General features: G+C 54.7%; 1 protein-coding gene across 1 annotated transcript in view; it reads right to left on the bottom strand.

The window, feature by feature from the left end:
* Window positions 1-5,959: 5,959 nt before the first annotated feature.
* Window positions 5,960-18,583, bottom strand: part of POLR1A (RNA polymerase I subunit A) — a 79,626-nt gene continuing 67,002 nt past the window's right edge. The window contains exons 28-34 of the mRNA XM_047781608.1: window positions 13,325-13,451; window positions 11,358-11,468; window positions 10,473-10,781; window positions 9,502-9,702; window positions 7,898-8,015; window positions 7,252-7,416; window positions 5,960-6,932 (exon numbers count right to left, since the gene is read on the bottom strand). Of these exons, the coding sequence (XP_047637564.1) occupies window positions 6,832-6,932; window positions 7,252-7,416; window positions 7,898-8,015; window positions 9,502-9,702; window positions 10,473-10,781; window positions 11,358-11,468; window positions 13,325-13,451 (1,132 nt within the window). The 3' untranslated portion in view covers window positions 5,960-6,831. The remainder of the gene's footprint in view (window positions 6,933-7,251; window positions 7,417-7,897; window positions 8,016-9,501; window positions 9,703-10,472; window positions 10,782-11,357; window positions 11,469-13,324; window positions 13,452-18,583) is intronic.

Below are 18,583 nucleotides of genomic sequence, written 5' to 3'. Positions count from 1 at the left end.
GGGACTTTAGGTTCACGCTTCCAGGCAAGAACCATGGGTCAAGGAAGGGGAACCGGGGCCTAGGGTTCCTGAAACTATCACATGTGAGGCCACAGGCCCAGGGCCGGCTTGGCTCCTTGAGACGACAGTGTTGGGAAACCAGTCCAGAAAGCAGCAGCCAGCAGGGTTACCTGACCTCTGAGCAGGGCTGACCGCTGCTCGAAAAGAAAGGCCTAGAGGCTGAACCACAGGGCGGCCTCTCCTATACTCAGGAGAGTAGGTAAAGCAACTAGGGTGGAAGCAGACACATGAGGAGGGTGGCGAGGACTGGACTCCTGATTGGATTCCACTTCCCTCCCCACTCGGCCCCCTCCCCAAAGCCCCCTAGAGCCAGCCGGGTGCACGCTGTCCCTATCTGGAGTGGCAGGGGTAGGGCACAGGTTGGTATGATGCCTGGTGGGTTCCTCAAGCTCTAGCCAGACCACAAGCAGCTGAATTTCCTGTTGCTTGCCTGTTTGGGGCCCCAGATCACAAGATCTGTGAAGGCAGGGCCTCCATCTTTGGGGGCCTGGTGCAGTGGGCAAGGTTGGGTGGGTGCAGAACGAGAAGAGGAAGGGCGTGGGTGGGATTTTTTTAGGTTGAAATGTGCCTTCCTGGCCTCTGAGCCCAAACTCTTGGGTTCCTGGATTTACTCAAAGGCTGAGCAGCTCCGGGAGCTCTCTGGTGGTCTAGTGGTTAGGAATCATTGCTTTCACTGCTGTGGCCCAGGGTTCAATGCCTGGTCTGGGAACCGAGATCCTACGTCAAGCCGCAACATGCCACGGCCAAAACAAACAAAACCACCACCACCAAAGGCTCAACAGCTCTAAGGACACCCAAGGGCAGCCCAGGCGAGATGAGGTGCTCAGCCCTATCCCCTGGGACCAGGTTCTGGCCTTTCCTAAGCTGGGATGTGTCCCAGACAGAACTCCTGATTGCCTCTCCTGGAAAGAGGGAGGAGGTGCTTCAAGAACCGGAGGCATGATCCTCATTCAGTAACTCAAGCTTAGCTTTTTTTTTTTTTTTGTCTTTTTTGCCATTTCTTTGGGCTGCTCCCGCGGCATATGGAGGTTCCCAGGCTAGGGGTCTAATTGGAGCTGTATCCACTGGCCTATGCCAGAGCCACAGCAACGTGGAATCCGAGCCGCGTCTGCAACCTACACCACAGCTCACGGCAATGCCGGATCGTTAACCCACTGAGCAAGGCCAGGGACCGAACCCGCAACCTCATGGTTCCTAGTCAGATTTGTTAACCACTGCGCCACGACGGGAACTCCAAGCTTAGCTTTTTAAACGGAAACTTCTCAGAGCTGCGTCTTGAAACTCTTGCTGGTCCAGTGTCCCCTCCTCCTGCCCCCACAGGTGCCCAGTTGGTAGGAACTTGTAAGTTGAAGACGCAGTCTCCTTAATGGGCTGGGCTAGGGGCAGCTGTGAGCCTCCTGCTTTCTAGCCAGAAGTATCACAATCTCTTTTTTTGCCAGCCCCCCAGGTGAAGCTGATCAAGGCATCCTCTGAACTCCACTGCGTCCTTGGCACCATGAGAGCTTTATCACACACATGCACTCCTGCTTTTTGAGTGCAGGGATCAGACCTTAAGATCTTCGTAGGGAAACTTGGCGTCCATGACTCCAATGTTGAAGAGTTATCACGCCAACAGGAGGGGACGGTTGGAGTTCCCATTGTGGCTCAGTGGTTAATGAATCCGCCTAGGAACCATGAGGTTGTGGGTTCCATCCCTGGCCTTGCTCAGTGGGTTAAGGATCTGGCGTTGCTATGAGCTGTGGTGTAGGTCAAAGATGAGGGTCAGATCCACCGTTGCTGTGGCTGTGGCATAGGCTGGCAGCTGCAGCTCTGATTCGACACCTAGCCTGGGAACTTCCACATGCCACAGGTGCAGCCCTAAAAATAGGAAGGGAAAAAAAGGGAATCTCTGGGATGGGGTCCTAGAATCAGTCATTATACAAGCTCCTCAGGTGGTTCCAATGCAAAGAGTTGAGAACTTCTGTTCTAAGCAGACTTTTGGAAGAAGGGGGGCTTGATGGTGTTGAAATACTGAAACTTTAGACTGTAGCCATTTTGGCGGTTGTGGCTGAACTAGGAGCCCTGTGTAAACGAGGCAGGAGAGAGAAAATTGCCCCAGGTTTGGGAAAGCTGCAGAGGGCCTGGCAAATCCATCAGCTGAACTGCATGGCCTCAAGCACAGGCGGCAACCGGTTTGCTCGCCCTGCAGTCCAGGGCCACCTACTCAGAGTGTAGTCACTGACAGACGACTTGTCACCTAGTCCACTTTTAAGGACCAGTCTTTCCTATTTCAAGAGCATTCTCCAGACTCCTACAGCCCCCAATTCAATTGTAAACTCAAAATTTTAAGACTGGCAAGCAATGGAGAGACACTTCTTAAGTGGTTCCTCTCTTGCAGGTACAGACCAGCTGAGGGTCCCAGCGTCTGATTAAAACACGACCCAAATCAAATCCACAAAGCAGTATCACCTCACACCTGTCAGGATGGCTAAGCTATCATGATGGGTATGAGGTGGTATTGCCTGGTGGATTTGATTATATAAATAAGAGAAAATGGGAAATAGCAAGAATTGGTGAGGGCGTGGAGAAATCAGAACGCTTGTGCCCTGTTGGTGGGAATGTAGATGGTACAGCCACTGTGGAAAATAGTGTGGGAGCTCCTCAAAACATTAAAAACAGAATTGCTGAGTGATTCAACAATTCTACCTCTGGGTCGAAACCCAAAAGAAGTGGAAGCAAAGACTTGAAGAGGCATTTATTTATTTATCTATTTATTTTGCTTTTTAGGGCTGTACCTACAGCATATGGAGGTTCCCAGGCTAGGGGTCTAATCAGAGCCACAGCTGTCGGCCTACACCAGAGCCACAGCAACACCAGATCCGTCAGGTCTGCGACCTACACCACAGCTCACAGCAAAGGCTGGATCCTTAACCCACTGGGGAAGGCCAGGGATCAAACCTGCAATCTCATGGGTTTCTAGTTGGATTCATTTCCGCTGTGCCACGATGGGAACTCCAAAGAGACATTTGTATACCCAGGTTCACAGCAGCATTATTCATAAAAGCCAAAAGGTGGAAGCAACCCAAAGAGCCATTGACAGGTGAATGAATAAACAAAATATGACATATACATACAATATAATATTATCCAGCTTTAAAAAAAGGAAATTCTGGAGTTCCCGTCGTGGTGCAGTAGTTAACGAATCTGACTAGGAACCATGAGGTTTCGGGTTCGATCCCTGCCCTTGCTCAGTGGGTTAAAGATCCAGCGTTGCCATGAGCTGTGGTGTAGGTCGCAGATGCGGCTCGGATTCCATGTTGCTGTGGCTCTGGCATAGGCTGGCAGCTACAGTTCCAATTAGACCCCTAGCCTGGGAACCTCCATATGCCGCGGGAGTGGCCCAAGAAATGGAAAAAGACAAAAAAAAAAAAAAAGGAAATTCTGACACACAGTACATCATAGACGAACACTGAGGATACCATGTTAAGCAAAATAAGCCAGTCTCAGAGGGACAAATACTGTATGATTCCACTTACATGGAGTAGTGGTCAAATTCAGAGACAGAAAGTAGAATGGTGGTTACCACTCCCAGGAGCTGGTGGGAGGGAGGAATGGGGAGTTACTGCTGAATGGGCAGAGTTACACGTTTGCAAGATGAAAATTTTTATGATTAAACGGTGGGGATGATCATGCAACAATGAAATGACTTAATGTTACTAACTTAAAAATAGTTAAGGAGTTCCCCTTGTGGCACAGTGGGTTAAGGATCTGGTGTTCATTGCTGCGGCATTGGTTTGAGCCCTAGCCTGGGAACTTCCACATGTGGTAGGGGGAGCCCCCCAAAAAGATGGTAAATTCTATGTTACTTTACCAAAATTAGCAAAAGAAAAGCCACACCTGGTTTGGGATGGGCACACACAAAAGAGCCCACACTTTCACAGCACATGCTTTATCAGAGTCCTGGCCTGTAAGAGCCCTGAAGGAACCAGTGAGGCCGGGGGACCTACATGTGGGAGGACACAGACAGGGATTGGGACAAGGGTTTCATCCGTTCCTTGGTTTTCTTCTCAACTCAGGTAGAAAAGGTCTCAAAGACCTCCTGGGTACCTGTGGGAATGCTGGCAGTGTTTCTGATGCGATCCCAGAGAGGGGAGATTTGTTAAAGACCTAACAATTGTCAGAAGCAAGCACGTGGGTAGGCCGCTGACACACCAAGGGACAGGGTGGGCAGGACATCCAGGAGCAGTGGCTGGTATGGCTCCTCTGGGTTTTGCAAGAACTTTCATGAAGCTTGGGAATCCCGCCAATCACAATCCATTCCACTTGGATTAAAAAAAAAAAAATGACTGCAGGGAGTTCCCACTGTGGCTTGGCAGTTAAGAACTGGACTAGTGGAGTTCCCGTCTTGGCTCGGTGGTTAACGAATCTGACTAGGAACCATGAGGATGTGGGTTCCATCCCTGGCCTTGTTCAGTAGGTTAAGGATCCGGCGTTGCCCGTGAGCTGTGGTGTAGGTCGCAGACGCGGCTCGCATCTGGCGTTGCTGTGGCTCTGGCATAGGCTGGTGGCTACAGCTCTGATTAGACTCCTAGTCTGGGAACCTCCATATGCCGCAGGAGCGGCCCTAGAAAAAAAAAGAACCGGACTAGCGTTCATGAGGATGTGGGGTCCATCTCTGGCTTCACTCAGTGGGTTAAGGATCTGGCATTGCTGTGAGCTGTGGCATAGGTAGCAGGCATGGCTCAGATCTGGCATGGCTGTGGCTGTGGCGCAGGCTGGCAGCTGCAGCTCTGATTCGACCCCTAGCCTGGGAACTTCCATATGCTCCGGGTGCGGCCTTTAAAAAAATAAATAAAATGACCGTGCAGCTTGATCTGTTCTCTCCCTTAGATCGGATGTGGACCTACTTGTGGCTCTTTCCAAAAACCAACTGTGCCCTCAGAAAAAAGCATTTACAACACTGAGAATAGTTCTAAGAACGAGCTGTCTAACCGGCAAAAGAGGCCACCATGGAGGCTTCTGAACAGAGAGCTGCTGAAGGGAGTGTGTAATCCTGCGGGGAGCAAGGGGAGGATCTCTGGTCCACCAAGATGTAAGAGGTTTTGAGCGTCTGCTTGCCAACCAGGGATATCCCACTTCAAGCCCAGGACACACTTGGAGGGTTGAGGGTGGGGCAGGAAGGGAAGGGGGCCGTCACCCCCGCTTCCGACGCAGGTCTGGGGTCTGATTTGAGCGTGCATGACCCATGCCCTATCCACGTTCAGGACTCGCTCCTCCCCCTTCTTGCCCGCAGTGCCCTGGTGGGGTTGAGCCATGTTGGCCGGGTAACCAACCCCAAGCTCATTTGTCCAATGGGTATCTGAAACCTCCTCTAAGGACCTCCCCTACGATTCTAGTATGAGTGGATATTATCAAGCAGTAAACTGGCCCTTTAACTCCGAGAACACATATCTCAGCCTGTGGTACAGGGTCCCATCCTAATCCTTCTTCCTGCATCCTTCAGAAGCTGTCTTCCCTGGTGCAGGCCCAGGATACACAGGCTGGGTCCCATTGTGTGTCTGAGAAAGCAGCGTGGTCACTCTCCCTTTCCATCCCAGACACACACAGCTCCCACCCACTTGCTCTGCACTCCTAAACTCAGAGCCAGAAGCGGCTGTGGCAGGGGACACCACAGGAGCAGACTGGTGTCAGAGCGGGAGGCTGCCAGGCTGAGCTTTCTCCCACATCCTCTGCCAAGGGAAACCCCCACCGCCCCCCACCGCCGTAAAAAAAAAAAAAAAAAAAAAACAGGAAGAGGAGCCCGAGACAGGACTGCTGAGAAATCTCAGTCTTGAGTCCTCAAATCACAAATGCAGAAATGGCAAGCTGAGCACATAACCAAAAAGTCCCAAATATTTGAAAAAAATTTCCCTCCCAGTGGTTAGTTCCAGTGATGTTTATTACTCAGCCTGAGCTGGAATAACATTAGACAAAAATAGAACCAGCCCCTGATTTTACAAAGCCTTGGGACAAGTCCTCTGACTTTTCTGTTCATGCCAGGGCCCCCTGCTGCTGGTGCCAGAGATCAGGGGAGGCCGGACGACCCCGGATGGGGTACAGCCTGTAGAGAGGGATGCAGGCCTCAGTGCTAGACTGAGAGCAGAGCAAGGCAGGGAGCCCAGCAACTCGTTCAAAAGAGGAGGCTGGACTGGCGATACAGGGTTTTCTGCGTGGGGTGAGCAGCTGTGGCCCCAGAGAGACCAGCCCCAGACTCAGGGCTGATCTGGTCTAGAAGGACACGTAGCTACACACCAGCAGGACCAGGGCTCTGCCTCAGGCACAGAAGTTGCGTGGGTGGAGGTCTCTGCCATGCTGTGCTTCATCCAGGGAAAGAGGCTGAGCGGAAGCCTCCTTGGCAAGTCTTTCCCCAGGGGCTGGTGCAGCTGGGAGGAGTGGGCCGTGGGGCAGCAAGAATGGCCTGAGTCCCAGGAATCCTGGCTGTGGTCACCGCCTATTCATAGCAGTGAGTCCTCTCTACCCTGGGGTGGGGGGGTCGGGGGGCAGGGATTCCCCCTCTGAGGCCTCCTGTAGCACAGGGGGGAGGTCTGGCCACCTTGATGACTGACTTGGAGGGGAACGTTTGCATCCTGAGATGGAGGGGGGCAAGGATGAGCAATGCAGCCACTTGCCAGGTGAAGCTGGTCCAGCCCAGAGGCCAGTTGCTCTTTGGACTACCCCAAAGTTACTGCCGGGCTCTGCGCTGTCACCAGTCCCTGGTTCTCAGCAGGCCAGGCGCAGGGTGCATGGAGGCTGTTATCTCAGGGGCTGCTTGAGCTCAAACAGGCCCGTCCCACCTCTGACAACCTTCCCGACCACGAGGCAGGCGGACGGAGACCTCAGCTCATCGTGGGACCCTGGGAAAGACACAGGAACGCTTGTTAGGCGGCTGGGTGGTGACGAAGGGAGAAGTTGGGGGTGAGGTAAGGGGTTCGGGGAGCTCAACTGAGGCTGGGTGGATGGGAGCCCGAGGTCATGAGAAGTGGTCCTGAGGCTCTGGGGCAGCACTGCCTCTGTCTTTCAGAGAGAGGAAGCCCCTCACCCTTTCCTTCAAAAGCCAGAGGCAGCTTTCCATCTGCTTCCCCTACTCCAGCTGCTTCATGAGCCTCCAAGGCCTCCCCAGCATGGGAGGTGTGAGGAAAGATGCCCAGAGCAGGCTCGGGAGAGGGGACTGACCCATCATGGTGGCCTGCTTCAGAAATTGGAAGCTGGTTTCAAACGTCATCTGCTGCAGAGGGGAGGAGTTGGACCGGATCCCAAAGCGGTTCAGTGGCTTGTAAACACCCTCGAAGCACATATAGTCAGCGACCAGGGAGAGGTGGCGGGGGTCCACGGCGATGCCTGTCACACAGGTGGCAACAGCGGGAAGGGTTAAGCAGTGATGAGGGGACAGTTGGGGCGGCATCACCTGACACACAGCAGTGCTCAAGCTTGTCCCCTCCCAGCTCTGTCACCTACTCACTCAGCTCCCTAACCCTGGGCCTGGGCTGGGCAGCCCCCATTTACCCCCTTGCCACCATCACAGCTTTCTCTGCACTTCCATCCTGAAGCGCAGGAGGCAGCCTTGTGGGACACAAGAGCCTAACAGCATCGTCTGTACTGAGGAACTGAAACCCAGAGGGCTAGATGGGGAAGTGGAAGCTCCCTCAGAGGCCAGTGGGTGAGAAACGCTGGGGGTGGGGCCTCAGGGACGGGACCCACGACTGCCCTGCGAATGACCCCCGCCCCATGGTCGCTCTGAGGGTCCCCATGGGCACCATGCTTGCTGTGACCGAATTTCAGTTCCCCACGGAACTGGACGGATGGGGAGGCCCCCACTTACCGTACACGGCGAACACATCCTTGATCTCCTTCTCGATCACCCGCAGCGCTGCCTCGATGCCGTATGTGTTGGCCATCGCGTGGATGTCGTTGGAATAGAGGCGGCGCAAATCCAGGACCTGGGGGAGGGGGGAGGTGTTGGTTCGGAGGGCCTGGCCTTCCGCTCCCTCCCATGGGCATGTCCCACCCAGGCCACACTCTGTCCTTGTCTGGCGCTCAAGCGCAGCTGATGACAAAGTGGCCACAAGGTGCCCCAGGAGTAGTGAAAGGAAACAGTGTGGACAGAGCTGTTGACAGCAGGCTGGCCGGGCCCTGAGGTCTGTCTTGTTGTCACCTGAGCCGGGAGAGGACTTGGTACCCTCTTTAGAGTCAACAGGAAGAAAGACGTGTGTTCGTTTAAGAGGGTCCTGTTTGCTAGGAGGGAGGCTTCCCTGGTAGGCAAGAAAGCTCCCTAGCCCCTCCCGGGAAGCATGGACCAGAAACGGGCCAGCTCTTATGGAGTGAGCCAGGTCTCCAGTTCAGCCCAGCTCAGGTGGGCAGGGGGGTCAGGGGTGGTTCCATACTATGGCAGGTCACCCCCACAGGAGGCAGTGGAGACCCTGACAACCTGCCTGGCCTCGTCTGAACAAATCCAATGAGCGTGACACAGAGCTCGCCCGGTCAGTGCCTGACTCTCTGTCCCCTGGGGAAGCAATCAATGAAAGGCTTAGGGGCAGAAGGGGGCCGAGGGTGGCAGTGCTGTGTGTGGGGGTGCATATGAGGTGGAAGAGCCTTGCCAGCTTAGTGCAGACCAGTGGGGAGTGGGCTGGAGGGGTCCTGGCAACTCAGAATTCTGTGAGGAACACTGTGCCCAGGGGCTGAGAGCATCTCAGAAGGTTCTGGGAGATTCAGGGAAGTGGGGTGTGGGGGTGGGGAAGCTCAGAGGAAAGACGGATGAGCCATGGAGGTGGCAGGGCAGGAGCGACAGCATGTGGCACTGGGGCTGGGCCACCTCTGCGCCCAGGGCCTCCTCCTCCTCCACCAGATAAAGTGAGTGGCTCCCAGGCTCAGAAGACTACTTCCCATAAGTCTACTTTGAGAAGGTTTTAAGGCAAAGAAAAAGTACTCAAGGGATTCCCATCGTGGCTCAGCAGAAATAAATCTGATTAGCATCCATGAGGACACAGGTTTGATCCCTGGCCCCGCTCAGTGGGTTAAGGATCTGGTGTTGCCATGAACTGTGGTGTAGGTCGCAGGCGCGGCTCGGATCCCACATTATTGTGGCTGTCGTGTAGGCTGGTGGCTGTAGCTCTGATTCAAACTCTAGCCCAGGAACCTCCATATACTGGGTGTTGCCCTAAAAAGCCAAAAAAAGAAAGAAAAAAAAAGCAACCGTACTCAAATTATCTGGGGAAAACTCTGGGTTTGGTAAAATAAAGGTTTCCATACTGCAAGCCCCTGATCAGGCTCACGTCTATCGGGGACCCCAAGTGGTGAGCCAGAGCACTTGAACTTGGTTAGGGGACACTGGGCTAGAAGCTCGTAGAGCCTGGACAGAGTGGCTGGAGCCTGGTCTCCGGGTGGCCCGAGCTTGAGACGGCGTGAAGACCTTGAGGAGAGACGCACCTCGGCGTACTTGAACAGCTCCGGGAGGTTGATGCCTTCCGTGTTTAAGACCAGCTCCTTCTCATTCTTACTGTTGGTGGTTTCATTCAGGAGGCACCGCGTGATGCCCTTGGTCGCATAGACGACAGTGCCTTGTGCCAAGGACACTACCAGGGAGCTCATGTCAAAGTTGACCTTCATGAGCGGGAGCTTCACTGTCACCTGCAACAGGAAGGAGCCAGGCTGGGAGGGGGCAGCCCCACCGACTCAGCTTCTTGGGAGACCCCACCAGAGCCCCCCAGCACCCCTGGCCCCACAGGAAACACCCTGGCCAGGGGCAGCAGCCCTGCTGGGGCGAGCCTGGTGGTGGGCCTGGCACATGAACACCACCGAGGGGCCACCTCCAGTCCCCCAGACTGAGGTGAAAAGAGCAGAGCGACAGCTTCCACAGATGCTGGCGTGAAGGTGAAAATCACGTCCACTCAGCACGGCCCTTCATCTCCTTTCAAGCACCACGAAGCACAACACACGCTATTTTATGTGTTGAATCCTGGTCAGTGATTGCATCTACACAACCATCTGGGAACCACTGAACAGGGTCAAAGGAAAAGACGAAAGAGCCAGTCGGTGTAGGTGTCTAGGTAGCCAAACCACCGAGCACTTCGGGGAACCATATGATACTGTAGCTGCTGACCAGGAACAAAGGTGTGGGGGATAGAGGGTCTCTGCTGGGCCCTAGGACAACTTCCATGTACGTTAACACATGTGTTGAACTAGTACTGAGGCCTGGAGGAGGTGGCATACGTGGAAGTCCCTCTAGGGTATGGGGACTCAGACCCCACATGCTGGCCCACAAGTGGTTAGTAAGTCGAACATGTGGGGGCCATGATCGGGGGCAGAGGGTCCACAGCTGTCCCCCAATTCTTGAAGGATCAGGGATTAAGAAGAGAGTGACCAGCGCCCCCAGGTGCCGGCGGTCACCTGGGACTGACCTGGCACCACAGGCTGGCCTCGGTGTCGTACTGGTAGTCCTCGATGAGTGGGTGGCACTCTCGCACGGCCCGCACCCGGCGCTCCACTGCCTCGGCGCCCTGGGGCTCCCGGCTGCGGGTGGGCTTCCGAGGCTGCGTCAGGGGGGCTGCAGGGAGTGAGTCCTCCTCCGGGCCCAAGCCCTCCTCCTCCTCCTCCTCCTGCTCCTGGTGGAAGCCTTCTCCTCGGATGCTCCCTTCCTCCTGGATGTCCTCGTCCTCCTTCTCCTCATCCTCCTCCTTCTCCTCGTCCTCCTCGCTCTCGTAATCGACCTGGCGGGGATGGAGTGCTGGCCGTGTCACTCAGGCCCCACCATCTACTTGGACTTGGCCTCACCTGACTGGCCGACCTCAGCCCCACCTACTGGGGCCACCCTCTTCCTCTCTCCCCCTGGGGATGCCAGCCCCTCAGTCCCAGTTGCCCCTCCTTGGAGCCAAGCCCTCCCTCCAGCTCTCTCAGCCCCTGCCACCGCCTCTGTCCTTGCAGCAATCACAGTACAGGACGGGTGTGGGGGAGGGGAGGGGAGGGAGGTACTACAAGCCGGTGGTACAATCAGGAGGTGGCCTGACTTCCTCTCCCTGCCAGAGGCCTCTGGGTCCTCGAATCGGCTTTGGATGCAGGGATAACCAGCCCCGGAGGGCAGCCCTGGGCCGAACCGGCCCAGCCGCTGCCCTACGAACACCACCTTCTCAACCGAGTGGTGCACTCGGCAGGCTGGTCTTGCTTCAAGCTTCCTGATGGCTCCAGCATGACACAAAGGTGTGGCCTCAGGCACTGGGGGTGATCCCTCAGGTGGGATGGAGAAAGGATGTGACCTTGGCCTGTCATCTCAGCCAGGGTCCCCTCACCTCCTCCTCTTGTTTCTCCTTGCGTTTGGCGTCTGAGGCGTCAGCATCTCCCTCCTCTGCTTCGGCATCCACAATGTGCCCCTCCTCTTCATCGTCACCTTCCCGATCTCCCTGCGGTTTGGGGACAAGGAGGAGAAGGATGACTAGCATCCAGCGCCCAGTGAATCCATCCACCCACTGACCCACCCACCCCCGTCCTTCTCCTCAATCACCCAGGCAGTGCCCCCGCTGCCTATGGCCCCATCCACTCAGCACACAGCACCCTTCCCCTTCCACCCACCTCCCCTGGACCCCCTGCCTCTTTCCTAAAGTGTGAATCTTTCCAGGTACTGCTTGCAAAATCTTGCATTTTAAAAATTAAAAGGAGAAAAAAGTGCCAAAGCTTTCAAGTCATTAAAAGAAGGTAGTGTTAATATTGTTCCAAATATTTTTGTTATGGGTGGAGATGAAGACAAAGGATTTTTTTTTTCCACAGCCACATCTGCAGCACATGGAAGTTCCCCGGCTAGGGGCTGAATTGGAGGTGCGGCTGCCAGCCTACGCCACAGCCACAGCAGATCTGAGATGCGTCTGAGACCTCTGCAGAAGCTTGTGGCAACAGGTGATCCTTAATCCACTGAGCAAGGCCAGGAATTGAACTCACATCCTCACAGACACCATGTCGGGGTCTTTTTTTTTTTTTTTTGTCTTCTCTAGAGCTGCACCCACGGCCTGTGGAGGTTCCCAGGCTAGGGGTCTAATCGGAGCCACAGCAGTTGGCCTATGCCACAGCCACAGCAACTCGGGATCCGAGCTGTGCCTGCAACCTACACCACAGCTCACAGCAATGCCGGATTCTTAACCCACCGAGCGAGGCCAGGGATCGAACCTGCAACCTCATGGTTCCCAGTTGGATCTGCTAACCACTGAGCCAAGATGGGAACTCCCCACTCCCTGCTGTGGCTCAGCAGGTTAAGAACCCTGCCTTAGCATTTAAAAATGAAATTAGTTACACCTCTCTTCTGTCCTTGGCTCCTAATTCCTGATAGTCTCCTTCCGGATGATTTAAGAATTGAGACTGGGCAGCCTTTCGAAGACATCCTATGCCCATTCATGCTTGAGTGAGCCAACTGGAAGACCCCAGGGCAGGGGACCTGGTACTCTGTCTCGGCCAGACCCTCATTTTAGGCCCAGGGAGGTGACACAGTTGAGATCACCAAGCCGGGGAAGGGGAGGACCAGTCTTCACTGTGCCCCTGCCTGGGCAGGGCACAGCCCTACCAACCGCTGGCTCAGATGACACCCAGGGACCTGCCCCACATTGCCCCGGGGTCTCTTGGCAGATGAGGTGTCATCACTCCAGGACTATTTTGCCTCTGATGGCTTTTTTTTTGTCTTTTTGTCTTTTTTTTGTTGTTGTTGTTGTTGCTATTTCTTGGGCCGCTCTCGCGGCATATGGAGGTTCCCAGGCCAGGGGTTGAATCGGAGCTGCAGCCACCGGCCTACGCCAGAGCCACTGCAACGCAGGATCCGAGCCGCGTCTGCAACCTACACCACAGCTCACGGCAACGCTGGATCGTCAACCCACTGAGCAAGGGCAGGGACCGAACCCGCAACCCCATGGTTCCTAGTCGGATTCATTAACCACTGCGCCACGATGGGAACTCCTCCGATGGCTTTTTGCTGGCTCCTTCTTCTTTGGTCCCTGTAGCCCAACTTCCCTGCTTCAAAGTGCCTCTCTGGTCCCTGCCCAGTACCCTGTGTGCCTCAGTTCACTGGGCCTATGTGGGTCAAAGGCAGAACAAACAAAACCAGGAAAAGAACTCCCAACGTAAGCAGAAGGACGACCCACCACAGGGAAGAGGCTGGAGGAGCACCGAGGACAGCCACAGAGCCTTCCCAGGAGAGCAGACTCAGGGAGTCGCCACCCCATGGGCTTCCCAGCCCTAAACCTTCCCTGGGCCAGTCCCCGGGGGGTCACTCGCTCACCCGAGTCCTCTCTGACTCCCCAGAGTTATCCAGATCCCGCTGGGTAGCTCTCCGTGTGTTCACGTTCCTAAAAGTTGATGCTTTATTGTTCTTCTTCTTGATGGATTCCATCAGAATTTTAAAGAATCTGAAACGAAAAGGAAGCCATGCAGCCGAGTCTGTACCAGCACCTTCACTCATCCCTCGTGGCGGAGGAAGGATGCTCTGTCCAAGGATCCCGCCCCGATGGACGTGACGCTGGGGGTATACACAGGAGATGGAAACCCCACCTCTCCCGCCAGCTGACTTGTTCTCCCGAGGTTTCTGAACAGCAGACGGCACCACACGGAACACTGTTCCACACCCCACAGGCCTGGATGGAACACGTGCCCTGCCTCCTAGGGTGCACAGCCATGGTCTCCCCGGGTGGTCTCCTGAGCTTAACCCCCCTGGTCTGTGAAATGTGGGCATTAATACATATCATGCCATCTTGCTCTAGAGATCAGAAACAACCCCATGTCTGAGACCTGTCACAGGTCTCAGGGGGGCTGCTCAGTAAGCGACAGCTGTTGCTGTGCATAGTGGCCCTCTAACTAGGGCAGCAGAACCTGCTGCAGGAGAGGGGAGTCCGGGCTCGGTGAGGACCGCCCTCTGCCCGCCACATCTCCAGGAGGTGGCACTGCTGGGGCCTGACAACTCCTGTCTCCTTGGTGCGGGAGCCCCCACAATTTGATGAGAACTTGGGGGTGGGGGGGGGGGCGCAGTTCATCAGAACCTCCAAGACAGTGATGACTTCCTTTGTGGCAGGAAATCATGTCAACAGGTTAGAAGCAAACTGATTTAAAAGGACCCATTTGAGGAGTTCCCGTTGTGGCTCAGCAGTTAGTATCCATGAGGAAGGGGGTCTGATCCTTGGCCTTACTCTATGGGTTAAGGATCTGGCATTGTCCTGAGCTGTGGTGTAGGTCCCAGACATGGCTCGGATCCTGCATTGCTGTGGCTGTGGTGCAGGCTGGCAGCTGCAGCTCCGGGGAACTCAGGATTCAACCCCTAGCCTAGGAACCTCCATATGCCGCAGGTGCAGCCCTAAAAAGACAATAAATAAATGAATAGATAAATAAATAAAAGGACCAACTTGAGGCAGAGCCTTTCTTGGCCCCTTCTGTCTGGGGTTTTCTGTTTTTCGCTCCCTCGGGGCCTCATCCAGCCCCTCTGCCCTACTTCATATAACCTCTTGCCCATCTTTTTCATCAGACCATGACAGCACACCCAAACAGACTGTTTCTAATTACATAAAGGATCAGTTCCTCATCTGCCTGGCCAGCCAGCCTGTGTCCTCCAAGCACCTAGGGTGTGCCCACCAAGTGCCCAGCCCAGAGGATAAAGCAAGGATGAAAAGACAGGCACTTAGAGCCTTAACTGGAGAAGCAGGCAGGTTACATGTTTACTGTTTTGCTCATTAAAAGCAAAAGATTGCTACTCTCCTTTCTCAATATTTTTTTTCCAACTTTTAAAAGTTGTATGTGGTGTTGCTGATGTTTCTACCATTGGCATTAAAAAAAGGCTCCTCCCTCACCAGTCCAGGGGAGCCTGGTCACCAGGGGCTAGAGACAGGGACAAGATGGTCAGGTTGGGGGGTGGGGGGCTCGAAGCCTGGCATGTCTTTAGAAAGATGCAGTGCCACTGGGAAGAGGGGGCGGCTGAAAGGACAGGCTCTGGTTAAAGTTCCCGTTCTGCCAGAGTCTGGAGACGAGAAGGATGAGAGCCCTGACCTCATCTGTGCGGTGGGACCCCTCCCACGTGACCACAGACTGTTACACGATGAACCCGACGGGGTGTGTGGCTGGCCTGCTGCCACATAGAGGCTGCTCATCCCCTCCCTCTGCTGAGGGGCTGTCCCTTCTGAGGCTCTTCCCCGGTCCCACAACTGGCCTCCCCCATCACCCCTGCTCCCACCACCCTATGTGCCTCTAGGCCTTTGGCTCAGGCCTTGGACTCTGCCAAGCAGCTCCCCACAGCTTACCCTTGAGCTGCTAGAACTGCACCCACCCCCATGGTGGGGTTCAAGCACAGATGTAATAATCCCCAAGAGACTTTCTCTAATAACCCCCGTGGGAGTTCCCTCTACCCCGCCTGCTGCTTGTGGTGAACTTGCAGAACACAAACAGGAAGCGATAAAGTACAACGAACCCTGATGGGTTAGTGGCAGGGTGAGTGTGCCGGGATTCTCCCAGGGGTGCCAAGGGTTGGCCCTTCTGTGATTCTGCCCAGGGCCAGGGAACCGGTGACTGCCTGGTGAAGGTTGTACTGTGGGTCAGAACGTGGCCAATGAGGGGGAACTACAGTGGCAGCTGCGGCAACCTCCCTCCCACGTAAATAATTACCCATGGGGAACAAGACCCGCAGCTGTTTCAGAAAGGGCCTGCCAACAGCTCCCCCACCTGTGGTTTGCAGAGTCAGACTCACAGAAGCTCCCACTACAGACTGCCAACTTGCAATTCACAGCCAGTGCCCCAAGGCTGGAACACACACCCCAGCTCTTTCCACTTCTGCCCCAGCCAAGCTTCCATTCATCACACATCCCTGAAGGGGTGGGCGCCAGTACAGAGACTCAGGGGACCTTCAAGGCTTGTATGTCTCCATCTAGGGAAGTGCTTTTGTGTCACTACTTTTTTTTTTCTCCGATCTATGTCAAAAGAGTCCCATGAGAAGTGCCTGTTGTGGCTCAGTGGGTGAAGAGCCTGACTAGTATCCACGAGGACACAGGTTCGAACCTGGGCCTTGCTCAGTGGGTTAAGGATCCCGCATTTGCCGTGAGCTGTGCTATAGGTCATAGACGCAGCTCGGATCCCGCATTGTTGTGGCTGTGGCGTGGCCTGGCAGCTGCAGCCCCTAGCCTGGGAACTTCCATATGCTGTGAGTGTGGCCAAAAGAGTCTCATGATCCCACAGTTCAGACAAAAGAAGAGAAGAAAGGGAGAGCAAAGGGGAAGAGAGAGAAAAAGGGGTGGCAATGACAGGGGAAGGAGGAGGAAGGGAAGAGAGAAAGAAAAAAGAAAAAGCTTCTTGGGGGGCGGGAGCCCCTCTTCTGAAGGCACACCCCTGTCACCGTGTGGTCTGTAAGGGGCCTGCATGTGGCTGCTTGGCTGCCCAGACCCACCCCCTGCACCCATCACACACCAACCACCCTGGCCCAGCCCACTCCGCCCAGGTGGCAGAGCAGCTTCCCCAAGGACCACTGCACAGGGCCTTGTTTCTCACAGCTTTTCAAGTGCATGAGCCAGATTCAAAGTGGGAGCTAACTAAGTATTTCACCACTGGGGAGAAGCCAGGGCTCTCCCTCACCAAAAAGAAAGTTTTAAAAAGAGATGGCTTTTCAATTCCCCAAATTCATGTAAATAAAAGCAAGACCAAGCACAGCCTGGTGGACACCTCATGTGACCTACCTGCTTGGCAGGCCTACTTCTGAGACAACAGAAATGGGGCAGACGGTTCAGATCTGCCTGCTCTTGGTAATTCTCAAGAGGCCATGTGATCCTAATTCCCATCTCTTAGAAAGGGCTGCCTGGCCAGGACAAACACGCGACACACTTGGGAGCGATGCTCCTCTGATTAATTAACAAGCCGGTAGGTCGGGGCAGACACGTCTCTTGCGACACGGCCCAGAGTGCACTGGGCTCTCTGATCACATGAGGCTCCTCGGCTCAGGCAAAGGGCGACATAGGTGTTCCCCTTGGCTTGGCTAGCTCCCCATGTCCAAAGAGCTGGGTTCACCTCCAAGCTCATCTACTACAAGACCTGCCGGCCAGCAGCCAGCTCACAGCTTCAAGGTGAGAGGGAAGAAGGGGCCCCCATGGCAGAAGAGTCACCCCTCCTGCCACGTTGCCCCAGGACTGGACTGTGAGTGGGCATTGCTCAGTAAGTATCTGTGGGCTGAGAGCAGAGGACGGTCTGCCTCCACTCTGCCACCAGTTCTCTACTTCTGAGCACCTCTGGAGGACCTGATAGCTGGTCTAGATTGAGGCAGTGGCCAGTGGTCTGTGGCCAAATCCTACTGACATACAGGATCTATTTGGGCCTTACCACGCTTTTAAAAGAGAGATGAATTAGTTGCTGAACCTTAAGAAATTTTAAAGCAGAAGCAAGCAATCCAACAACCAAAGATGGGAGGTGGGGGCGGGGGAGGAAGATGGGTTTTTTCCTTGGCTTGACCAGGGCATACAAAAGTTCCCGGGCCAGGGATTGAACCTGCACCACAATAGCAACCAGAGCCACAGCAGTGACAATACTGGGTCCTTAGTCACTAGGCCACCAAGGAACTCCCTTATTATTACTATTTTGCATCAGGAGGCCCTGCCACTGAGGCAGGTGGCATGCTCTGAAACCTGCCAGGGGCTCCCACCCTGCCTCACTGGCCTGGTTACCTGCAGGCCCTGTAGCCATTTGAGTCTGTGCTCCATGATGACTTAAGGTCCGCTGGCAAGTCAGAAGCGATGGTGCGTTGTGGCTTGCCCCAGCCCCGATGTGACCCCCCTCCTACTCCTGTGCACTCAGCTCTATGACCTGTGCTTTCCAATGTCCAACAGAGACTTGAACTTGAGAGAAAAGGGACATTCACTCTCTCTCCCAGAAGGGAACCAGGATTTCTCCAAGAAGCGGGGGGTAATGTCCGTTATGGAACTGGATTTAAGAGCAGCATGCGGTCAGTACCCTGCTCATTCCTAACAGAATACAAATGTATCAGGAATCAGGAACGACTGCACGTGCTGGTCTGACATCACAGTGGCACAGTGGCCTCATGTGAAAGGGCTCCGTTCTCTTTATGGTACATGCACTTCCACGTCTTAAAGCCTACAATCCCTGGAGACAAGAGTTATCGACGAGCGAGAAGGGGGTACAGGGAGGAGAATGTAGTTAATGAGGTCATGTCCACCAGTCAGCTTAGAGGAGAGGGCTCCAGGTTGGGCTTCAGGGCTTGCTGTTTTTCCTGAACACTTGCCTTGTAGGATTTATTTGGGCAAAAGCGCCCAGGTGCTGGGAGTCCTGTGGCCAGGAGCCCTCAAGGTCAATAACAAAGTCAAACAACAGGGAGTTCCTATTGTGGTGCAGCAGAAGGGAATCTGCCTAGTGTCTGTGAGGATGAAGGTTCGATCCCTGGCCTCACTCAGTAAGTTAAGGAACTGGCGTTGCGTGAGCTGTAGTGTGGGTCGCAGATGTGGCTCGGATCTGGCGTTGATGTGGCTGTGGTGTGGGCTGTTAGCTGTAGCTCCACTCTGACCCC

The sequence above is a fragment of the Phacochoerus africanus genome, chromosome 5 (genome assembly GCF_016906955.1).
Source record: "Phacochoerus africanus isolate WHEZ1 chromosome 5, ROS_Pafr_v1, whole genome shotgun sequence".
NCBI lineage: Eukaryota > Metazoa > Chordata > Mammalia > Artiodactyla > Suidae > Phacochoerus > Phacochoerus africanus.
Note: the sequence above shows the minus strand (reverse complement) of the source record. Positions and strands in the feature narration are given on the sequence as shown.